Raw genomic sequence first — 23,081 nt, forward strand, 5'->3', positions numbered from 1 at the left:
AACATTGATCTGGATGGTGGTTTTTAACTGGCTTTGAATGGAGTTGCACTCTTTCTGAAGAGTCAGGTCTGCAGTTCAGGGGTTTTCTTGAACCCACTTTAGGTGTTCATAATGGGGCTTAAATAACCACACACAATAGGGAGAGCATGAATAAGCATAATAACTCTGTTCCCCATCTCCATTGCCCTCCACATGTTCAAGGGTAACTATCTTTAGCAGTGAAGCCTCCTTTACTTGTGGAGACTCCTACTCATTTTGGGACCCTGATTTTCTAGTTGCCCATGAGCAGGGGGCAGGGGGAGTGGAGCTACATTAATGTAATATAGTATAATACATACCAAATTAACAGAGTTAAAGACAATCAAATTTATTGTTGCATAAGGTTTCATGGACTAGAGTTCACTTTATCACGGGCATGAAGCATTAGCCTCAATTGATAGTAAGTAAAGGCGAATACATGGGTATAGAGAAAAGCATATTAATCTGTATTTCCCCTTAGCTAGCAGGGATTGTATGTCGGGTGACGGCTCCACCTGACACATCATCCCTGCTAAACCACAGGAAATCTACCCTTCAGGTGGGTCAGTTGTTCTGTTTCCCTTCAGCTAGCAGGGATGGTATGTTAGGTGGAGCCATAACCCAACATACCAGCCCTGCTAAGCTGAAAGAAATCTACCCTTCAGGTGGGCCAGTCATTCTTTTCTTTGCAGCTCAAATGTAGACAATATAAGGAAAAAGAGTGAATTTATATATCACAGAAATGAATATCAGTTAACTAATTTTTTAAAAAAGTAAAGAAAGTTTGTAAAATGTTGTGCCCAGTATTTTATTAAATATTTTTTCATTGCTTATATGTATTAAGGTTTGTTTTTTCACAGAGGTCTCCAGCTTAAGAAACAGAAAATGTGCTTTTATGGGTCATCAGTTAATAACATGTTTACATTGTAGATACGAAAGCAACAGAAAGAGCATGCGGAACTCATTGAAGAATATCGGATTAAACAGCAACAATGTGGAATGGGACCCCATGCAATGATGCCAGGTATGCCTGCTCAGCCTGCAATGGTCACAGGAGGATCTCCACCAGCAGTGGGTCAGCAGAGTTTCCCAATGGTATCTCAACAGCTTCAGCATCAACAGCATGCCATAGTTGTTCCTGGACAACCCAATCCACCCAGAATGCCAGGTTTGCCTGGCTGGCAACCGCCCAGTGCTGCTTCAGCACACATCCCACACAATGTACCAAGGATGCAGCCACCAATGGCACAGTTGCCAGTGAATCCTGTTACTCCCACTTCTGTGTCAGCTCCTAGCTCAAATGTGCAATCAGGGCCACCACCACGTGTAGAGTTCGATGACAACAACCCATTTAGTGAAAGCTTTCAAGAGCGTGAGCGGAAGGAGCGTTTGCGAGAGCAGCAGGAAAGGCAACGAATTCAGCTTATGCAGGAGGTGGATCGACAGAGAGCTCTGCAGCAGAAAATTGAAATGGAGCAGCACAGTACAATGGGATCAGAATTAAATGCCAGAACTTCTTTGCCTCAAATACCGTTCTTCAATTCAGACCTACCTTGTGATTTCATGCGGTCTCCACAGCCTCAACAGCAGCAGCAGATGGGACCCATTATGCAGCAAGGACCTCTAAACTCCCCACCTCCTTCCAGCTTTCCGCAGTGTAGTGAGCGGCAGCCAGTGGGATCTTCTTCCTTTGTATCCGATCCACCCCCAATTCCAGATGGAAGTCCCCCTTTCCATTCTGTAAAGCGTGGAAGCTTTTCACAGTACCAGGTTCGGCCTCAGTTTGCCACTGGTCTGCCTGGAGTTTCTCCTGGAACTGGCAGTGGTCCCCCCTGTGGTCAGGATGCCATGCCCAATGGAACAAACTTTCCTGGAACAAGTCAGTCTCTCATCCAGTTGTATTCTGATATCATTCCAGAGGAGAAGGGCAAAAAGAAAAGAACCAGAAAGAAGAAGAAAGAGGACGATGCTGAGTCAGTAAATACCCCATCAACCCCACATTCAGATATAACTGCACCCCCAACTCCAGTTGTTTCAGATGCTGTCTCCACCCCAACAGTTAGCACGCCTGGTGAACTTCCACAGCATCCAGGAGAATCCGAGGCAGAGGAGCTGCCAGGCTCATCACCTCCAAATGCTGCAGAGAGTCAGTCTTCATTAGAATTGAAAAGTCAGCTCTCCAGTACTGATTTGCCACAAAACATATTGCCTGAGCAGCCAGGCATGAACCAGGAGACAGACAAGGACAAGACAGAGGCTTCTATGAGCATTCAGGAAATTAATCAGGAAAAGACAAGCGCTGATCAATGCCCTAGTGAATCTGAGCCTAAGATGGAGAATGAAAATGGCATTAAAGTGGAAGAGGAGAAAGCTACTGTGCAGCCTTCCCCTTCTTTGCAGAATCAGGCACAACCTGACAGCATTCCAGCAGCAAAAGGAGAATCAGGGAATGAACTCCTCAAACACTTGCTTAAGAACAAAAAATCTGCCTCTCTTTTCAAGCACAAAGCAGAAAGCAGCTTACAGTCAGAAGAGAGTGCTGAGGAGAGCAAATTCGTGGGGAAACGGGATCTGATGGAAGGCAGCATGGTAACCAATTTTTATTATTAACATCCAAACTTAGAGGGTATTGGAAATGATGCAGCATTGGTTTTTTATTGTAAATTTATTTGTGTTTTTATTATAAAATAGCCCAGCCGCTAAGGATATGCCCTTAAAAAAAACCAAAAGCAGTATTGGTTGAACATGTTCCTCCTTCACAATGTTCTGTACTGTATATGGGCTTTCACCCCCTCTAGAGGTCATCAAGTAAAGCAGGAAATGGAGAAACATGATTCAAAGGCAAACTCCACAGCAGGGGGAGGCAACCTAAGGCCCGTGGGCCGGATGCGGCCCAATTGCCTTCTCAATCTGGCCTGTGGACGGTTCGGGAACCAGCATGTTTTTACATGAGTAGAATGTGTGCTTTTATTTAAAATGCATCTCTGGGTTATTTGTGGGGCATAGGCATTCGTTCATTTCCCCCACACACACACCACCAAAAATATATATATAGTCCAGCCCACCACATGGTCTGAGAGACGGTGAACCAGCCTACGGCTGAAAAAGGTTGCTAACCCCTGCTCCACAGCCTTTGAATACATAGTTGCAGCATCCCAGCCTTTAAGCATGACAAATATACAGGGCTACTCGCAAGCAACTGTTTTAGTGAATATCCAGTTTAGATGTGAGGATAAGTTTAAGATTGTATGGGAAATTATAAACCTCAGTTTTCCTTTGACGTGCTGGATTATGGTCCCTGAACAGATACTATAATAAAGCAGTCATTTGTTTATATTAGATAAGGAACAGCAAAAGTTATTGTATTTTGGACTTTAAAGTTTTTTTTAGCACTTGAGTCACACACTTACTCAAAATAAGTTAGTTTGAGCACAGTAATAAACTAGTGATATTCATTGATGAAGATATTCTGCACCTTAGAAAAAATACCTATAGTCATGCTGAACACTGAATAATATATTCTGTCAGCCAATTTAGTAATTCATAGCTAACATATCTTCCAGGGATATGTTGGTATCTGAAGAAGTGTGCATGCACACGAAAGCTCATACCAAAATATAAACTTAGTTGGTCTTTAAGGTGCTACTGAAGGAATTTTTTTATTTTGCTTCGACTCAGACCAACACGGCTACCTACCTGTAACTATATCTTCCAGGGAGTCACTCTTGTACATTCATAAACTCTTGCGCCTCCCAGAGGTAAACCTGCTGTTGTGAACTGATAATTGCTCAATATTCTTGAAAACTGGATAAAGCCAGTGCTTGGAAGGTTTTGCTGTCATTAGCACTCTGCTTGTATGTAAATAATTTATAAAGAGTAAAGGTAAAGGGACCCCTGACCATTAGGTCCAGTCGTGACCGAATCTGGGGTTGCGCGCTCATCTCGCATTATTGGCCGAGGGAGCCGGCGTATAGCTTCCAGGTCATGTGGCCACCATGACAAAGCCGCTTCTGGCAAACCAGAGCAGCACATGGAAACGCCGTTTACCTTCCCGCTGTAGCGGTTCCTATTTATCTACTTGCATTTTGACGTGCTTTCGAACTGCTAGGTTGGCAGGAGCTGGGACCGAGCAACGGGAGCTCACCCCGTCACAGGGATTCGAACCGCCGACCTTCTGATCAGCAAGCCCTAGGCTCAGTGGTTAAACCACAGCGCCACCTGGATCCCAATAAATTATACTGATAATTTAAAAATGGCTTTTGTATTAGAACTTAAAAGCTATAATTTTTAATAACAGTGATTCTTGGTTTGACATTATTGGAATCTAAGATCAGAGAGCTTATTTGTGTCTGTGAAATATTACTGTAGAATGCTGGAGTTCTGATTTCATTAGGTGTGTATGCTTTGTCATTATTGTAGCCTGTCAAGAGACTCTGGGCATTGTTAAGCAAAACGTTAGCAAAAATACTAGGGCAGGAAGGAATCACATAGAAAGGGTGGCACTTCTCTAGCATGGGTGCAATTATATACTTCTAAACTTCTGATTCTCTTCACCCTCCTAAAATCATTAATGTCACTGGTAATTGTACTGCTTCCTTTTTTATTTTTGTTTAGCTTGTTTAGTGAGGGGGGCATCTGTACCTCAAAGAGTTATGATTTCGGCATGCTTTCCATATATTTATCATATAAAGTTGGGCAGTAACAAAAAAGCATTCAAACCTATACATAAAATAAGAAAGAAAAATATCTGCAACATTTGTGAGTCTCTGTCCACCTTCTCCTTCAGTACATGTACTGCTATTTTAAGAGCCAGGGTAGGATGGGTATTGACAAAAGGAAAGGGAGATCTGGAATTGATAAGCTATGTTTCAGGAGCCTGTAACCTTGCACCTGGGACGAAGACCCCCACCAGTATTCCTACTAGGAACTTCTGTAAGCAGAGCTACAGCAAGGCTATATGAGTACTGTATGCAGATTTAAGTGATTGTGCGACACTGGCATCCAATAGATCAGTCCTCTCCCTTTCCTCATATCAGACCCCTTTTTGAAGGCTGAAGGGAAGCAGGCTGGGTACCTGATTAAAGAGTGCTGAGGAGATAGCAAAGATATATGGAGGCAGAAAAATACAGGTGGTTTGGAAAGTCACTTTAGAGTAAGCAGGAGCTAAAGTAATGAAAGGTGTAGCAATATCAGCTTGGGGCCCAGGAGATGAGGAAGGAAGGCAGTGTTTAAAGGGAGTAACTGAGGTGACAAAGCATAAGGGAAGGGGGCAGGTGAGGCAGCAGACAGTGTTAAAGATATGGTGAAAGCTTGGGATTTTAGAGACAAGGCTGAGCAAAACCTCCTTGGAATAGGGGAGAAAAGACGCGCTTGCCTCCATGCTCATCTTCATAGTCGTGTTCTTACCATTTGGTGGGTGTTTTGCTTGTTATAGGTAATAAATTAATAAAGTAATGCCAAATGTATAGTAGCATTATATGTTGCTTTATACGAATACAAAACAAAATGTTAAACTAAGTGATTTGAACTGATATATCTTTATCATTTCCCTCCCGCCCCCCCATAAGCAATCATTAGGGAATCCATTGCAGGGTACATTTGGATGTGGTAACAGCCAGCTTCAGAGAGCAGATTTAGGACATGAAATGAAAAAACAACAACGAAACAAACGAACTCAGAAGGCGGGTGAGAAGGCAGCACCTCGATCTAAGAAGAGGAAAAAAGAGGAAGAGGAAAAGCATGCTATTTATCCTAACACTGAAACATTTATGCAGTTAAAACAGGTGAGCACTGAAGGGGTAAAGAACTTAAAAACTGAAAATATATTATACTGAGCAAGGTGGTCACATCCAGCACTATAATGTTTAGCATGCTTGTTTATTCACAGTAGTTGATAACCTAGAAATACATGTATTTTCATTTTTAAGTGCACTTAACATTTGCCTACAATCCACATCTACATTTATTGTGATGCATGATGGTGCTGACATATTTGACTTGTTGCCCCCTGCAACATAATGTCAGTGTTTTAGGGATTGCCTATGCATAGGGTCTCCATGTGTACTTTCATGTCATATTTCAGAATGATGTCTAGAAGCCCCAGAAGCATAAAAGACTCTGAGGGAATGTGAGAGCATATATTTTTATTGTCTCTAAATGAGTGAGTCAGCACAGCTTTGATGCCACCATGCCCACATAGGTGTCTCTTCCTCAAAAAGAACCCCCCCCCCCAAAGGGGGCTTCATGTATCAAAAACCAGGCAGCTCATGTTAGTTGATTTCAGATAACTCATCCAACTGAGCAGAGTTAGGGTGAATTTTCACAGTTGTTGGGAGTGTTGATTAAAGAATGCAGCCAGGATCATGGAGAAGAAAGCAAAGAGACTGAGAAATGGCAAAGTGAAAGACACTTGGTAAAGGCATAGGGCTAATGCATAAAAGACGAAGAAAGTGTATGTTGGAAGGTAGGTAAAAATAATAAGGCTTGGAGGTGAGACAGAAGAGGCAGAACTATTGCAACTTTCCAAATCATCATGAAAACATCTTTTTTTAATTGTACGCAATAAGCTTTTAAAACAGTGTGTGTGTGTTGTTCATTTATCATTAAGATAGAAGGTTGGGAAACAGTTGCACTGCTCCATGGTTAGAGAACCACTGTCCTGATGGTGTTAGTTTATTTTATTTGAGAGCAAAGTCTGTGAGTAAAAATGTATTGGTAAAGCCTGCTTACCTTACAGGAAGAGTGCATGTGCATAAAAGGATGTAATTCCATACTTTAACATGAGTCAGCAGTGTGATGCAGCAGCAAAAAAGCTAAAGCAATTCAGAAGTATAGTGTCCAGATCAAGGGAGGTCGTAGCATCACTCTATTCTGCCATGGTCAGCCCCCCCCCCCAGTTCTGGGCGCCACAATTTAAGGAGCATATTGACAATCTGGAATGTGTGCAGAAGAGGACAACCAAAATTATCAAGGATCTGGGAACCAAGCCCTATGATGAACAGTTGAAGGAGTTGGGTGCTGTAATGGTGTTGTTGCGGCTACTGTTGAGTAAAGACGCCCAAGTCCGCTCTGTCTTTAAGAGTTTTATTGTGCATAGTATTTACAGTGCAGAGATAGCAGAAAACATGACCTCTCAGTCACTCGCAGAATCCAGGAGTGGACATTTCCTGTTGTGTGACCAGCATAAGAGTTTGGGCACCCTGAAATGCCTCCTCCCGACCTCACGTTTAGTGGCGCGCCTTAATTCGGGTGCCGGAAGGGGCTGCCTGTTCCCCTCCACCTCTTGGTCAAGGCGGTGCAAGGGCTCTCCAACATCACTGAGCCCCAACACCTCCATTCCGCTAACTTCCTGATGCCCCTCACCTGACCCGCTGCTGCTGCTCTCACTGGGCGAAGTGCTGGTCAGCAAGAGGGGGGGGAGGTTCCCTGTAGGAAGGTCCCCTGACAGGTATATTTAGCTTGGGGGAATTTAAAAGGAGATATCAGAAGGGCTGTCACAGGGAAGATGGAGCAAGCTTCTTTTCTTCTCCTTTGAAGGGTAGGAGACAAATCAATTCTTGGACTACATGGTGCTACCTTTGAAGGTGACTCGGAAACTGCAATTAATCCGGAATGCGGCAGCCATACTGGTGACTGGGAATGGCCGCCGAGACCATATAACACCAGTCCTGAGAGATCAGCATTGGCTCCCAGTACATTTCTGAGCACAATTCAAAGTGTTGGTGCTGACCTTTAAAGCCCTAAACTGCCTTGGTCCTATATACCTGAAGGAGCGTCTCCACCCCCATTGTTTAACTCGGACACTAAGGTCCAGCAGTGAGAGCCTTCTGGCAGTTCCCTCGCTGCAAGAAGTGAGGTTGCAGGGAACCAGGCAGAGGGTCTTCTCAGTAGTAGCGCCTGCCCTGTGAAACACCCTCCCATCAGATGTCAAGGCAATAAGCAACTGCAGTATCTGAAGGCAGCCCTGTTTAGGGAAGTTTTTAATGTTTAATGCTCTACTGTGTTTTTAATATTCGGTTGGGAGCCTCCCAGAGTGGCTGGGGAAACCCAGCCAGATGGGTGGGGTATGTATGTATGTATGTATGTATGTATGTATGTATGTATGAATATAAATAAATAAATAAATAAATAAATAAATAAATAAATATATTAATATTCAAATTACAAGAAAAGAGGTTCTGACTAAGCATTAGGAAGAACTCTGTTCAACCATGGAACGGAAGGTGGTGGACTCTCCTTCATCGGAGGCTTTTTAAATAGAGGTTGGATGGCAGTCTAGCAGGGCAGGGATTCTTTTAGCTGTGATTCCTGTATTGCAGGAGATTGGACTAGGAGACCTTTGAGTTCCTTCCAACTCTACATTTCTGTGATTCTGTCTGAAGTCCTTTATGTAAAGTACTTGAAGGACTAACCTCAAGGCTAGTGTTCAATAAATGAGTTTTTAAAAACCTTGGGCTTCTAATGGTTACAGTCATCTTAGTGTAATTGAGTGGAAATTTACAGTTCATTATTGCATATTGCCATTGAGAAATAATTGCAACTCATCTTTTCCTACAGCAACTCTCTTTGCTGCCTCTAATGGAGCCGATAATTGGAGTGAGTTTTGCCCACTTTCTTCCTTATGGCAGTGGCCATATGAATAGTGGAAATCGCCTTTTGGGAAGCTTTGGTAGTGCAACGCTTGACGGGGTATCAGATTACTATTCTCAGCTAATCTACAAGGTGTATTTTTTTTCTACATAGATTCTCCAAATGTTCTATATGAAACAAAACATTGGGATCCAGCAGTAGTTATACCATGGTGTTTCATGAAACATGCTGGATTTAAAAGATTTAGTTTTTCTTACACTCTCATTGCCAACCTAATTTTTGTTCTTCTTCACTGGAAAGTGGTGAGGCATATCAAAATCAGAATTCTGCTTGTGCAACTGGATTTCCCCTCCCATACTGGCAGCCGTGGGGGTGAGGTGGGGCATACCTCTGATGCACAAGTGGAAGTCTGCTGCCGCATTGGATATGACCCATTACTCACACTGTAAATATTTTTTATTCTATAACTATCTTTCCAAACTGATGCAGTTGTGAAAGTTGTAATCCTAACCTTTAAAGTTACTTTTTTAACAAAATTCCCAGTGCAATGCAAACACAAAATAATTTGAAGTCATAAAGGACTGCTTAATTTGAAGGATAGTGACTGTCCTTCCTTTCTCGTATGCATCACTCCATTTACTAGAGACAGAAAACTGCCTTATGCTGAGTCAGACCATTGGTCCATCTAGCTCAGCATTGTACACTGAGTGGCAATGGTGCTCCACGATTTCAGACAGGTGGCATTCCCAGAGAGGAGATGCCAGAAATTGAAATGTAAAGCAGATACTCTACCACAGGCTTCCTCAAATTCGGCCCTCCAGATGTTTTTGGCCTACAACTCCTATGATCCCTAGCTAGCAGGACCAGTGGTCAGGGATGATGAGAATTGTAGTCTCAAAACATCTGGAGGGCCAAGTTTGAGGAAGCCTGCTCTACCACTAAGCTACAGCTTTAAATAGTGTTCCACCTTTTGGAGTTAGATAGGTGGTGACTGATGAGACGATCTCCTTGGCTATGGTGCATCAGCTTAGCACAAACATATGAGCATGTGGGCTCCCATAGAGGGGATTGTGGCTGCTTTGCTCCCCACTGGTTGTTCTGCTGCCCTGCACTGAACTAAGGCCTGGTTTTACTTAGTGTGTCATCCAAACCCAGGCTTATGGATAAGCTCTCCTGAACAAACCATGAGCCATAAACCATGGAGCAAATCTTGGTTACTGCTTGTAGTTAGTCTGGAGAGAGATAAACCACAAGTCCAGCTGCAGATGACAGGCTAAGGCCAAGCCATGGCTTAGCTCATTGCAGTGCTGCAGCAGAATTGTGTTTTTTTGCGTTTTTTTTTTGTTCCTCCCCAGCCAATCTTCTTGTCCAGAACCCACACACGTGTGTTTATGCTAAGCTTTGGTTCAGCTTAGTGTAATGTGTGAACCAAGCCAGTCACCTCAGTTCAGGCATAACTCCAAACGCGACCTGCAAATTATGGCTTGCATTTGCCATGCAAAATCGAAGTTGATCAAAGCTTGCAGTCTTGGTTTGCAGGTCAAATGCTTAGATATAATAGTAAGCTATGGTTTACCCCCTAACTTCTTATTCTGAGTATATTATCCTTCCAGGCTCATTCTCATAGCACCAAACCAGGCTTTGTGTTGCATCTGAATCAAGCCAGTGTGACTGGTAGATAAATAGTTGCATTATGTATGTGCAGTTGTAAAATAAAAAATATGTGCATTCTGTTGGACCTTTTGTACATAAGATATATAACTTGTCATGTACCAGATAAGCTTGCTGAAAGCTAACGTTAAATTCTTTCCTCTTATGCAGCAGAATAACTTGAGTAACCCTCCCACTCCTCCAGCCTCCCTCCCTCCTACACCTCCACCTGTGACTTGCCAAAAAATGGTAAATGGATTTGCAACCACTGAAGAACTTGCTACAAAGGCTGGAATGCTTGGGGGGCATGATGGTGAGTTTTCACATGTATGCCAGAGTATGCATTTTCAGTTTTCAGATGGTCTATAATGAAATATGGTGCTTAATTTTTTCAGATTTGAAATCCACTTTACAGCAGAATGTTTTGACTTTTTGTTATCATTCCATGTGCTTGCATAATGTATACATGGCCAGTATAGATAACTATATTGTTGACCCTGGAATGCTGTACATCTAAACATTTTTGAAGATTTTGGAAGTTGTTGCATTGGCTCCCAGTATGTTTCCGAGCACAATTCAAAGTGTTGGTGCTGACCTTTAAAGCCCTAAATGGCCTCGGTCCAGTATACCTGAATGAGCATCTCCATCCCCATCATTCTGCCCGGACACTGAGGTCCAGCACCGAGGGCCTTCTGGCGATTCCCTCGTTGCAATCAGACAGAGGGCCTTCTCGGTAGTGGGCCCCACCCTGTGGAACGCCCTCCCACCAGATGTCAAAGAGAAAAACAGCTACCCGGTTTTTAGAAGACATCTGAAGGCAGCCCTGTTTAGGGAGGCTTTTAATGTTTAACAGATTACTGTATTTTATTTTTCTGTTGGAAGCCGCCCAGTGTGGCTGGGGAAACCCAGCCAGATGGGTGGGGCATAAATATTATTATTATTATTATTATTATTATTATTATTATTATTATTATTATTGCAGGAAGCTTATACACCATTTATGTACAAGAAAGAACAGCTTTAAGTTAAAGGGCTTGTTTGGGTGCTAGCTAACCTGTATGTTGCCTCATTGCCAGCATCTAGCCCCCCTGCCATTGATGTGGCTTACCCTGTTGCTTCCATCCTACTCAGATCCTCATAAAGTGGACATGAGCTTCTCTCATCCTTTCATTTGTATTAGATTGCTGCAGATTTTCACAACTTTGGCTACTGACTGAAAGTCTAATTAAATGTAAAACAAAAGAAGTATAGGTTGAAGTTAGGATCCATTTTTTTATTTTCTCTCCCCCTCCCCCCCCTTTATATGTCACTGAATAGTTGGGTCATTTGTTTTGTCTGTTCTTGCTGCATTTCAGTTACCAAAGCTCTGGGACCGAAGCAGTTTCAGCTGCCTTTCAGACCACAGGATGATCTGTTAGCCAGAGCCATGGCTCAGGGTCCTAAAAGTGTGGATGTTCCTGCTTCTCTTCCAACCCCACCTCATAACAATCATGAAGAGCTGAGGTAGATATTTTCTCTAATTTTTTGTTTTGTGTTGGGTATCTGTTATCTTAGGTGCTCCATGATGCTGCTAAACTCTAAATAACCATGTTACTCAGAAGTAAGTCCTATTGAATTCAGGTAAATTGAAACATACATGGCAGATGGTCATCCAACCTCTGCTTAAAAACCTCAAATGATGGAGAGTCCTCCGCCTTCCAAGGGAGTCCATTCCACTGTCAAACAGCTCTTAACTATCAGAACGTTCTTACTGAGGTTTAGTCGGAATATCTTTCCTTGTAACTTTTGGATCCATTGGATGGGTGCAGGAGAAAACAAGAAGCTTGCTCCACCCTCCATGTGACAGTCCTTGAAATATTTGAAGATGGCTATCATATCTCCTCTCAGTCTCCTCTTTACCAGCTAAACATACCCATTTCCATTTTACACATCTATAGTTGAAAAACATTTCCAATTCTTTTCCCTCTCAGGGTTCAGGATCCTTGTGATGATAGAGACACTCCTGACAGCTTTGTTCCTTCTTCCTCTCCCGAGAGTGTAATGGGCATGGAAATAAGTAGGTACCCTGATCTGTCAGCAGTAAAGGAAGAGATGCCCGAACCTGTTCCATCCCCCATCATTCCAATTCTACCTGCCAGTACTGGAAAAGGTATTGCCAAAATATTTTCTAGATGTTTGTTCTAATTTTCCCACCAGCATGTTCATGTGCCTCAATTCCATGCATATTTAATTTTGTATCTCTCCCTTTAACCGAAGGTTCAGAAGAAAAAAGAAATTATATCAAAACAGAGCCTGGTTCTGGCTTCTTTGGCTCTCAGCTTGGTCCTTCTCAAAATGGTCCAAAATCTGGCCTTGTGTCCATAGCAATTACTTTACATCCCACAGCTACAGAGGTAAGGAAATTTCAAGTGAGCTGCATGTATCTGTGACAATGTTGTGCCCCATGTCCTGCAGATGTTATGGCTATTTTATTTGTGTTGCAGTACAACAGTTGTTGTAAACTCTGGTTATTAGTTTCAGTGCCATTTCTTTAAATTGTAAATCTGCACCAAAATACTTTCCAGAAACATTTTTTTGAAGAAAAAGACACTTATTTAGATTGCGGAGGGCTGGGTTCACAAATTCCCAATTTCCTTGTTTTATCACATGCTCTTTGAAACAGCTGCTTTCCTTGAATAATAATAATAATAATAATAATAATAATAATAATAATAATAATAATAATAGCTTAGATGCCTTCTTTAAAAAAAAAGAAAACAAGGGCTTCTTACTAATGTAATCCCGGCCAATCAGGGATCACGTAGCTAGTGTGTTGATGTCACGTCATCAGGCAATGAGTCAAATTTACTGTCATTAGGCTGAACAGAAAGTGAGCCCAGGAAGCATTGCCCTCAGTCTGCCATTTGGAGTGTGTGGAAATGTGTGACGTGTTTTACATCCCTCCCACCTCAAAACTGGGTGAGAGCATTCAGGGGAGGGGGGAGGTGTTCTGCAAAACATGCCCTGCTCTATTTCAGCACAGTCCTCTTTTAATTATGTGATGAAGAAAAAAAGATGGTATGCACTTGTCCTTTTTTCTTTTCCCACTCTAGAATATTGGCAGTGTGGTAGCTGCATTTTCCAATCTTCTGCATGTCAGAATTCCAAACAGTTATGAAGTGAGCAGTGCACCAGATGTTCCATCCACTCTGGGAATTATGAACTCTCACAGAGCAAATGTAGCCTTTGAGTACAGGCAGCACTTGTTACTTCATGGTCCTCAGGCAGGCACCGTAGGGCCTCCTGGACTAACAGGGCCTTACGGACTCAAACAACATAATATGCCATTTCCCCCCAGTGGTAACGGTGAGTAAGGATATATCTTTTGGGGGTTTTGTTAATTGTAGGGTTTTTTTTTAGAAAACGTGGCAATGAAGAATTTAATCCAAGGTGAGGAAATGACTTTGTGCTTCATTTTTCTGTCTCCTCGGTAATACGAATCGTGTTTTGGTGAGAGTGACTAGGCAAAAGCCATACTTGTGGAAGATTGTCCAGGGGCAGATATTTTGTCACATTAAACTGCAATGTAAAAATGTGTAAACAGAAGCACTGTAAAAAGAATAGGGTGGTATGAAGGGGAAGGGCAAAGTAGGTCCGCAGTGGTGGAAGGTGTGTTGCTGTGCAACCTTTGTAGGGAAATTGTGCTTTAAAAATGAAAGCAGGATTAATTATTTGGGGGAGCATGCACACCCATGTTAATACTTACACTGAAGTAATGCATATGCTCTATTCAAAATGGCACCTTATAACTTGTTGGTGTTCTTGTTAAGTCTTGGCAGGCTATAAGGCACACAGTCCACATGTTGCAGATCGTTCAGTGTTGAGGACACAGTGGTGCTCTCATTGTAAAGTCGTAGTTCTGGGTAGTGGAGTACGGAAATCCTTCAATGATCTACCTTTCCTGAAACAGGTACTACTGTGATACCCATTTGTCTATTATTGTTTTTTGCTTTATAAGGTTAAACTACAAAAAGGGGAGGCCAGGTTGTTTTCTACAGTTCATATACTTCACATTGTACAACCATTTAATTATTACTGTTCTGCATTTTGGAGGTTGGTAGAATTCAGTAGAGATTTCTCTTTCATTAACAACTAGTCTCTGGCAAGTTAGAAATAACTAAAAAACCCATTGCAGAGTAATAATGTTTTATCAGTTGCAGGAGAAGAGAGTTCATAATTTTTAAAAAAATCTTGCTCTCATTTTATTTCTGCTGTTTCAACAGTTCTATAAAAATAAAGATCCCTAGGGATTCTCTAGCCTTTCAATAAATACCAGAGTGCTTCAAAGTATAAATTTCAGAAGTCTGCATGCATCCATACTAGCACCACCAGCCAATTTATCTTTCCTTGAAATTATTTTCACTACCAAGTAGTTTCGTACAATCAAAATCATATGTAAAATAATGGTAGTTTTAGTATGTAACTACAAGCCAACATGCCAGCATTTCTTGCTACAAATAGTGCATAGTGAAAAGGCTGTGTGTCTTAAATTAACATTCTGAGGTACAGTGTGAACTATTTTTTACATCAAGAAACAAATGTACCGTATTTTTCTGTGTATAAGATTATGTTTTTACCTTATTTTTTTCCAGTCAAAATTTGGGTGTTGTCTTCTAAACGGAATGTGAATTGGGAGGGGAGGAGCTTGGCTGGTGTCCGGTGACATGGTGGAAAAAGAAAGGCGCTTTGCTCATGCTCAAATGCACTCTTTCCCCCTCTGCCGGGAGTGAGCCTGATGCATGTTGCCTAAGCTTCATGAGGCATCCTGTAGAAGCTCCTCTAGTGCAATGCTGAAGAGGACGCCTCGTCACCCTGCTCGGAAGGCTCTGCTCTGCTGCCCCTCCCGCCTTCCAAAACTTTCGCCCAACATTTTCTACCAAAGTTCCAAAGTTGGGTGACGTCAGCAGTGCACTGAAGGTGTTATTTGGGGAGGGGAGCAGGCGGCTCCTCCAGTTCTGGCACCCACCTGCTTCACCTTGCCTAGTCCACCGAGAGGTGACTGGCATGCGAGAGCCCCTGGATCCACTCCCAGCTCCAGCGGCTCTGATCCTGGAACCTGGGCATTGCTGCTGCTGCTGCTGCTGCTGCTGCTGCTGCTGCTGCTGTTGCTGCTGCTGCTGCTGCTGCTGCCACAATCTCCAGGCACAGCAGGATTGGGCAGCTTGTGGCTTAGGCCGCAAAGAGCTTGAGAACAACAGACTGGCCCCCTCTCTTCTACGTGTCAGGTCATTTGGATCCTGCACACTTTCTGCCTGGGCTAGAAGGTGATCTCCCCCCCCCCAAAAGCTCCCCCTGTCACTCTAACTGAAAGAAAGTATCTGAAGAAGTGTGCATGCACACAAAAGCATTGTTTTGTTTGATGTTTAAAATACTAATTTTTTAAATTTTGGGTTTAAAAAAATAGGGGCCGTCTTATTCATGGGGGTGTCTTATACAAAGAAAAATATGGTATTTCATCAACTCACATTTATGTAATTAGCAACATCTTGAGTAATAAACACATTGACATTACAAGCAACATAAGTGACTCCTTTTCCTAGTTCATTCTGAATAGGATTTGTTCTCCAATATTTTGTATTAATATAAGAAAAGTTTTCTATAAGTAATGGGCAGCTTGGTTTTTCTAATTTACTAAATGTACTAAAAATGAAATTCCCTGAAGTTCATGTTTACGCTCTTTGGCTTATTATTTACAGGATTCTAGAGAGAAGTCTGAAAGAATTGAGAAAGACATTGTATTCTGTAGCAACAACTGCTTTGTTCTTTATTCAGCATCCATGCAAGCAAAAAGCTCAGAAAGCAAGGTAATTCCCAGCGCTGCTGCATTAATAAAATACACAATAAATATTAATTGAAATATATACAGATTCAGTTTCTTTCAAAATTCTGACGCTAATGTTTGCAAGATCAATCTCTAGTGTAAACGAAGAGTAGCTTTCATGTCAGTTAACTCTAGAAGATTAAATCAGTACCTGTCCCAAAAATTTCAGTTTTGTTGCAATAGAGGGTACAATCTATTAAGTGTTTTTCCTGTGCTGGCATCATTTGAAGCAGCAGGTAACACACACAGCAGATATTCCCAGTGCATTCTAGCCATGATTCAGTGACATACATATGCATGATACGTCCCATGATACATTCAGAATATTTGGTGCCATCAGAATCTTATCTTGGGTGGTGTTTTATGATTTCATTTTCAGGTTGTCTCCCTGTTGTTCTGTCTCCTTTGTTCTGTTAAAACTTTCTGCTTAAAATTGCAATCTGACATGCCTGCCCATGAATACATTTTCTTATAAGTGGAGAAGTATATCATTGCAACCATCAAGCCGGCATACTTACCTGCAAGTAAATCAGCCTCAAGCTTATAAATTCCTAGCACATGTCTTCTAAGCATTTACTGTTATTATTAGTGTACCACACTGCCTGGGAAGACACAGTACCAGGAAGATTCCTCTGCAAGTAAAATAGGATGCTGCTGGTTCATGCATTCATAACTATCATAATACATTCATAGTAATTATAGGCATCTGACTTTGAAATAATATTGATCAAACATGTTTTCCTTGATTCCATATTTAATTGCTTTATTATTTCTCAGGAATCAATTCCTACCTTGCCACAGTTTCCATTGAAGGAGGCAGCCCCAAAAGTGTTCCATCAGTATAACAACAACATCTCTACGTTAGATGTGCACTGCCTCCCTCAGCTACAGGAAAAGATTTCTCCGCCTTCCTCGCCCCTCATCACCTTCCCTCCTGCTTTTGAAGCAGCCAGAGTCGAGCCAAAACCAGATGAGCTTAAGGTAACAGTGAAGCTAAAACCCCGCCTGAGAACTATACCGAATGGTCTGGATGACTGTCGACCAGTAAGTAAGAAATGGAAAGGAATGAAGTGGAAAAAGTGGAACATACAGATTGTGATTCCTAAAGGAACATTTAAACCTCCTTGTGATGAGGAGATAGATGAATTCCTCAAAAAGCTGGGCACAACCATTAAACCTGATCCAGTGCCGAAGGACTACCGAAAGTGTTGTTTCTGTCATGAGGAGGGTGATGGGCTAACAGATGGACCAGCAAGACTTCTAAACCTTGACTTAGATGTTTGGGTCCACTTGAACTGTGCTCTTTGGTCTACTGAGGTCTATGAGACACAAGCTGGTGCCTTAATCAACGTGGAGCTCGCCCTGCGAAGGGGCTTGCAAATGAAATGCATGTTCTGTCACAAAATGGGCGCCACCAGCGGCTGTCACAGGTTAAGGTGCACCAATATTTATCACTTTACCTGCGCCATTAAAGCACAATGCATGTTTTTTAAAGACAAAACTATGCTTTGCCCTATGCACAAACCAAAGGGCGCTCACGAGCAAGAACTCAGCTATTTTGCAGTCTTCAGGCGGGTATACGTCCAGCGGGATGAAGTCCGACAAATTGCCAGCATAGTCCAACGGGGGGATCGTGAGCACACCTTCCGGGTGGGGAGCCTCATCTTCCACACGATTGGCCAGCTGCTGCCACACCAGATGCAGGCCTTCCATTCTTCAAAGGTGCTCTACCCTGTGGGTTATGAGGCCAGCCGGTTCTATTGGAGCACACGCTATGCCAACCGCAGATGTCGTTACCTATGTTCCATTGAAGAGAAGGATGGTCTTCCCCTCTTTGTGATCAGGATCATTGAGCAAGGCCATGAAGACCTGGTTCTTACTGACTCAACCCCTAAAGGTAACACGGCGTCTTGTGGAAGTCTTTGGCCCAAGTGCTAGATGTGCATTTCATTGTTGACATTCATTTGATATTTCTAACTGGTTACTGGAAGCCTTTAGGCCTATTGCATGTAAGTCCACTTCACACGAGCTAACTCGTCAATGCACAAAAGACTTCTTTGTAGCAAATGGCGAGTACCCATGTCAGTATTGTATGTGATGATCTCCGTGTTATTTTGCCATGTGTGCATGCTGTGTTCATCATATAGGACAGTCAATATATAAAGTATACATGGTTTTCCATGCAGAAGTGAAATTGATGTAAAGAATTCATCTTGGGAGCAGTACAATCCTAAAAACACAATCGGCCCCTTAGTATTTTAGAGCAATCCTAGTGCTACATCCAAAGTAGATATGACTTTAAACAAGTTTATTGTGGTGATTTGTTTTTTCTCTTGCATTTATTTTGTGATTCAATGTAATTTTTATCCTATGCAGGTGTTTGGGATAAAATCCTAGAGCCTGTTGCTTCAGTAAGGAGGAGTTCTGAAATGCTGCAGCTATTCCCTGCATATCTAAAGGGCGAAGACCTTTTTGGTTTGACTGTCTCTGCAGTGGCTAGGATTGCTGAATCGGTAAGAGGTCATGCGGCTGTACTAGGCCGGCTCTTGGCTTGTTACTCTTTAGTAGTAAATCATTGTCTGTCTTAGACATGGCAGTTTTTTGTGCAATGTGTGTAACATGTGTCCAGGCTCTTACCTATTGAAAACTTGTCATAGAATCCGAAGGAAGAAATGGTTCTGGTATATAATGCTGTGCCATAACGTAGCATTAAAATTTAGTCAGTGGAAAGCCCTGAAGCAGTCCTTTTGGCCAGGGTTATAGGCTCACTTTCAGAGGTTTAGAAACAGGAAACAATGGTTTGGTGTGGGATATTGTAATTACCTGCCTGCCCACCCACCCCACCTCTTTCTCTTCAACACTTATGGCAGCAGGTTTTGCAGGTAGAAGCATGCATTAGTAGATACTATGTGAGTGGGCAAAGCACCCAAGGGCTTATTGAGTATTGCAGGCTAGGATAGAAAATGCAGGGTTGGGTTTGTATAATCTGTTTGAGGATCTGTGCTCTTAAAGAAAAGCAAGAAGGAAAAAGAAGGCAGTTTTGTAAAGCACTTCACTGAGCGCTTTCTCTCTGTGCTATTCTAATTCCTAAACCTATTCCTGAATCAGAGAACATTTCTTAGGCTGTTCTGCAACTGCATTGACATGTGAATCCTTTGTGTGTTTACAGCTTCCTGGGGTTGAGGCTTGTGAACATTACACCTTCCGGTATGGCCGAAATCCCCTCATGGAACTTCCTCTTGCCATCAACCCCACAGGCTGCGCCCGCTCTGAGCCAAAAATGAGCAGCCATGTCAAGAGGTTGGTGTTAAGGTATTTTCTTTTAAATTCACATAGTACAGCCCAGGGTTTATAGGCTGCGTAGGATACCTGTGCTTCTGTGTGCTGCTTACAAACCCTGTTGTTGTTGGCTGTGTATGTGCATGTCTGAGCCAGGGGAGCTGCTTTGTTGTCTCTGCTAGCTGGCTTTGAATGTCTGTCTGTCTTTGAGTTTGTTTGTTTTTTAAAAACAACCTCTAAATGTCATAAAATTCAGAGAGATCTTCAGTTTTCCTTCTTTGTCTCTTCTGTTATATGACCCACTACTGCAGGCCTCATACCTTAAATAGCACCAGCACTTCAAAGTCATTTCAGAGCACAGTTACAGGAGAACTGAATGCACCTTACAGTAAACAGTTTGTTCATTCAAAGTCCTCTCAGTATCGAAAAATGAAGACTGAATGGAAATCCAACGTCTATTTGGCACGCTCACGTATTCAGGTCAGTTGCAACAACTTTGCTGTTCAATGCATTCATTCTTTTAAAAATCTGCCACTGTCTCTTCCAATCAACCATGAAAACAATATGAAGCCATGGTACAGTTCAGATTAAAATCAGGCTCAATGCAAGTGGTATAGCATACTTTGGTGTTCTGTACTGGGCTAGGAGGAAATTCTCTGTGGGTGGGAGCAGCTAGCAATGGCTTCATTGTCATGAACTGATCATTACCTGATCAAATTTGACCTTCAGGCTTCTTGTAAACTTCACAGTGGTGGAGGGTTAACATTAATGGTCTGCTTCCACAGGATGATGAATCCAGACGATTTTCTAGTATCTTTGGGGAAAATGTGTGCTGCTTGGAATAAAAAGTTAGCCATCTTGGCCTCAAGGGAACAAACGTCTGCCCAGTATGCAGATAAGCTGTACATGTGACGGTCTATAAAATACACTATCACCACCACTACTGGCTTTCTATCTACATATCTGCTGTTGATGTGTTAGTTAATTTGGAAGTTTGGGGTTTGTTAAGTCACAAAGTGGGTGGACAGCGTAGTCTGCCCTGCCCATCTTCGCCTGCTGCTAAACTTGCTTGGCCGGTAGATGATTGGCTCCACAAGAGAGGAGCCCCAATTATGTAGACAGAGTGGACCTGACTTCTTTTATTCATGAGCCAATGGCATCCCGACTTTGCTATTGCATATAGGGCTGCCTTTGAAGATGGCTAGAACATTTCCGTTGGTGAAAAATGTGTCTATCAGTGTGGGCCAGATGGCTGGTAAAATATATAACATCAATAAATTTAATATACTGGTGTTGATCTTTAAAGGAGAAAGGAGCCCTTCATACTTGCCTGGGCCCAGAGATCAACTGTGGAGACCCTGCTGTAAGGCCTGCCTGTAGGATCAATCAGATTGGTGGGCATAAAGAATAGGGCCTTTATAGTGCTAGCCCTGCACTCGTGGAACTTCATCCCAATGGCTCCTTCCCAACTGCAGACCTTCAAAAGGGCTTTAAAAGCCCATTAATTTCAAGCCCTTACTCTTAATGATGTTATGGTCCCACTGATTTGAAATTGTTTAAATGTTTTAGCTGATATTAATCATTTGATGCTCACCTGTTGCTGAACATGCAGCTGTTTTTCAGGACTGTTTTATATATGTGATATATTTGTGATCCTGTATTTTATTAATATATTGTATTGTGGCTTATGTAATCCACTTGTGAGGTTTCTTGCCTAAAAGATTACATGCAATTTACATTAAGGTCTGAATAGCACTTGTATACTGGTGGGCTGTGTGTTATTTTTCCCCTTGCTGATTTGAGCTGCACTCTAAACACCCTTAAGTAGGAGTAAACTCCATTGAACACAGAGGGGCAAACTTCTAAGTAAACATGTATAGGATTGACTGTAAGTTTGCTAAAAAGCATCAGTTCTTTCGTGCAAGTTCTTGTACCCTAATGCTAAACCACACCAACATAGTGTTCAGGTTGTGTACTCTGGTACTGAGATATTCCTAAAGCATCTACTATTCTTTGTAGGGCCTGGGCTTATATGCTGCTAGAGACATTGAAAAGCACACCATGGTCATTGAATATATTGGAACCATCATCCGCAATGAGGTAGCCAACAGGAAAGAGAAGCTTTATGAATCTCAGGTATTACATAAGGCAACTTAACCTGTTTCAAGAACTCATGTAACATAATCAAAAATGTGTGAGCTCTTCTCCAGAGCAAACAGCTATAGCGTTGTGAATGCTGACATGTATTACAGCTTGGAAGTGAAGCACTCAGAATTGTGTCTTCAGATAACAGGAGCACCTGGTGTTTCTGGAGAATTTAAAAAAATGGCTCAAAGTATTAACAGATGTTCATTCTGCTTCATAAACATTGTTTGTGAAAAATGTGTGTTCGTGTCCATATGAACTGAGATCTGGGCCCATATATGTAGAGAGAGCTGTGCAACAGAGAGACTACATACACACCAATCATTCAGAGCAACAGCCATGTGCCCTCTACCATCCAGTGACTATAGGTACAGATTGTGTGAGACTGTGAATTCATTTAGAGCAGCCATGTCCAACAGGTCGATTGCAATCTACCGGTCGATCACTTTGGCTTTCCTAAAAAAAGTTCAACAACTTTGGCAAATCCAATGGGTAGATCCCTGCCAGTTTTTTTATAGTGGGAGTAGATTGCAGTCTCTTGGAAGTTGGACATGTCTGATTTAGAGGGACTGAGACTATTAGTTTGTGGCCATGTCTGAGCCTGTCTCTAAAGGATCTTCTAGGTTGCCTTTCTATTCAATACATCTAGTCACAAATACTAGTAAGCATGCTCTACTTTTTGTGTTGGGTATAAATATACACAAGTCTCCCACTTCCATAGTATGCCAATGGGTTGTCTCATTATGAATATGAAAAACACTTTAAACTGTGTGTCACTCTTTTTGTTTGAATGATTGACTCTTCTTGTACAGATCTGACAGCATTTTCTCTGCTTCCCTCCTTGCAGAATCGCGGAGTGTACATGTTCCGCATTGACAATGACCATGTCATTGATGCCACATTGACAGGAGGTCCTGCAAGGTGGGTGGCTCTTGAGAGGAATGGTGATCTCATTTTGGATGCCAGCCATGTTCTCTTTGCTGGCTCTTTCCTGATTTGTTCTACTGGAAGTGTTCTTCCGCAATTGCCTTTATTCTGTAAGTTGGCCCATTCAACGGTCATACTCCCAGTAAACTCTAAAGCTGCCTTATTAATTTACTGTAGCCTTGATTTGTGCTCTCAAAGCAGATGTCCAGCAATAGAGCACTTTTGAACTTTGTTTTTTTCCTGGACAAAGGTCAGAGGTTGTATATATATATTTTACAGTTAAATCAGTTTGCTTCCTCAACACTTTAAAACATGTGCCTGGATTTCTCCTGTTTCCCTCACCCCTTGTAGGTATATTAACCATTCCTGTGCACCAAACTGTGTGGCTGAGGTGGTAACCTTTGAAAGGGGACATAAGATCATCATTAGCTCTAGCAGGAGAATCCAGAAGGGAGAAGAGGTAGGATTTGTATAGCTTCTAGTAGCTTAAACCTTTATTTGTAGAATATGCTCAATTTCTTCTTTCTAAAACTCCTAGTTACAAAAATGTTTCAGCACTTGCTTCTTTTTTAAGTACCATGATTTATTTATTTTCTGTTGGCTCATCAACTGG

The 23,081-nt window shown here is 42.1% G+C and overlaps 1 protein-coding gene across 8 annotated transcripts in view; it reads left to right on the forward strand.

Moving 5' to 3' along the window:
* The window catches only part of KMT2C (lysine methyltransferase 2C), a 174,594-nt gene that overhangs the window by 148,489 nt on the left and 3,024 nt on the right, over nucleotides 1–23,081 (forward strand). For 5 of the 8 annotated variants that reach the window (XM_035129359.2, XM_060280918.1, XM_060280919.1 and 2 more), the window contains 17 exons: nucleotides 949–2,607; nucleotides 5,586–5,801; nucleotides 8,575–8,739; nucleotides 10,429–10,570; nucleotides 11,613–11,760; nucleotides 12,228–12,406; nucleotides 12,514–12,650; nucleotides 13,350–13,602; nucleotides 14,067–14,206; nucleotides 15,993–16,100; nucleotides 16,895–18,014; nucleotides 18,494–18,630; nucleotides 19,287–19,429; nucleotides 19,708–19,876; nucleotides 21,416–21,532; nucleotides 22,389–22,462; nucleotides 22,820–22,928. In XM_035129359.2, the coding sequence (XP_034985250.2) occupies nucleotides 949–2,607; nucleotides 5,586–5,801; nucleotides 8,575–8,739; nucleotides 10,429–10,570; nucleotides 11,613–11,760; nucleotides 12,228–12,406; nucleotides 12,514–12,650; nucleotides 13,350–13,602; nucleotides 14,067–14,206; nucleotides 15,993–16,100; nucleotides 16,895–18,014; nucleotides 18,494–18,630; nucleotides 19,287–19,429; nucleotides 19,708–19,876; nucleotides 21,416–21,532; nucleotides 22,389–22,462; nucleotides 22,820–22,928 (5,016 nt within the window). The remainder of the gene's footprint in view (nucleotides 1–948; nucleotides 2,608–5,585; nucleotides 5,802–8,574; nucleotides 8,740–10,428; nucleotides 10,571–11,612; nucleotides 11,761–12,227; nucleotides 12,407–12,513; nucleotides 12,651–13,349; nucleotides 13,603–14,066; nucleotides 14,207–15,992; nucleotides 16,101–16,894; nucleotides 18,015–18,493; nucleotides 18,631–19,286; nucleotides 19,430–19,707; nucleotides 19,877–21,415; nucleotides 21,533–22,388; nucleotides 22,463–22,819; nucleotides 22,929–23,081) is intronic. The other 3 variants (XM_035129372.2, XM_060280917.1, XM_035129371.2) reach the window with 3 other exon arrangements.

The sequence above is a fragment of the Zootoca vivipara genome, chromosome 12, assembly GCF_963506605.1.
Source record: "Zootoca vivipara chromosome 12, rZooViv1.1, whole genome shotgun sequence".
Classification (NCBI taxonomy): Eukaryota; Metazoa; Chordata; class Lepidosauria; order Squamata; family Lacertidae; genus Zootoca; species Zootoca vivipara.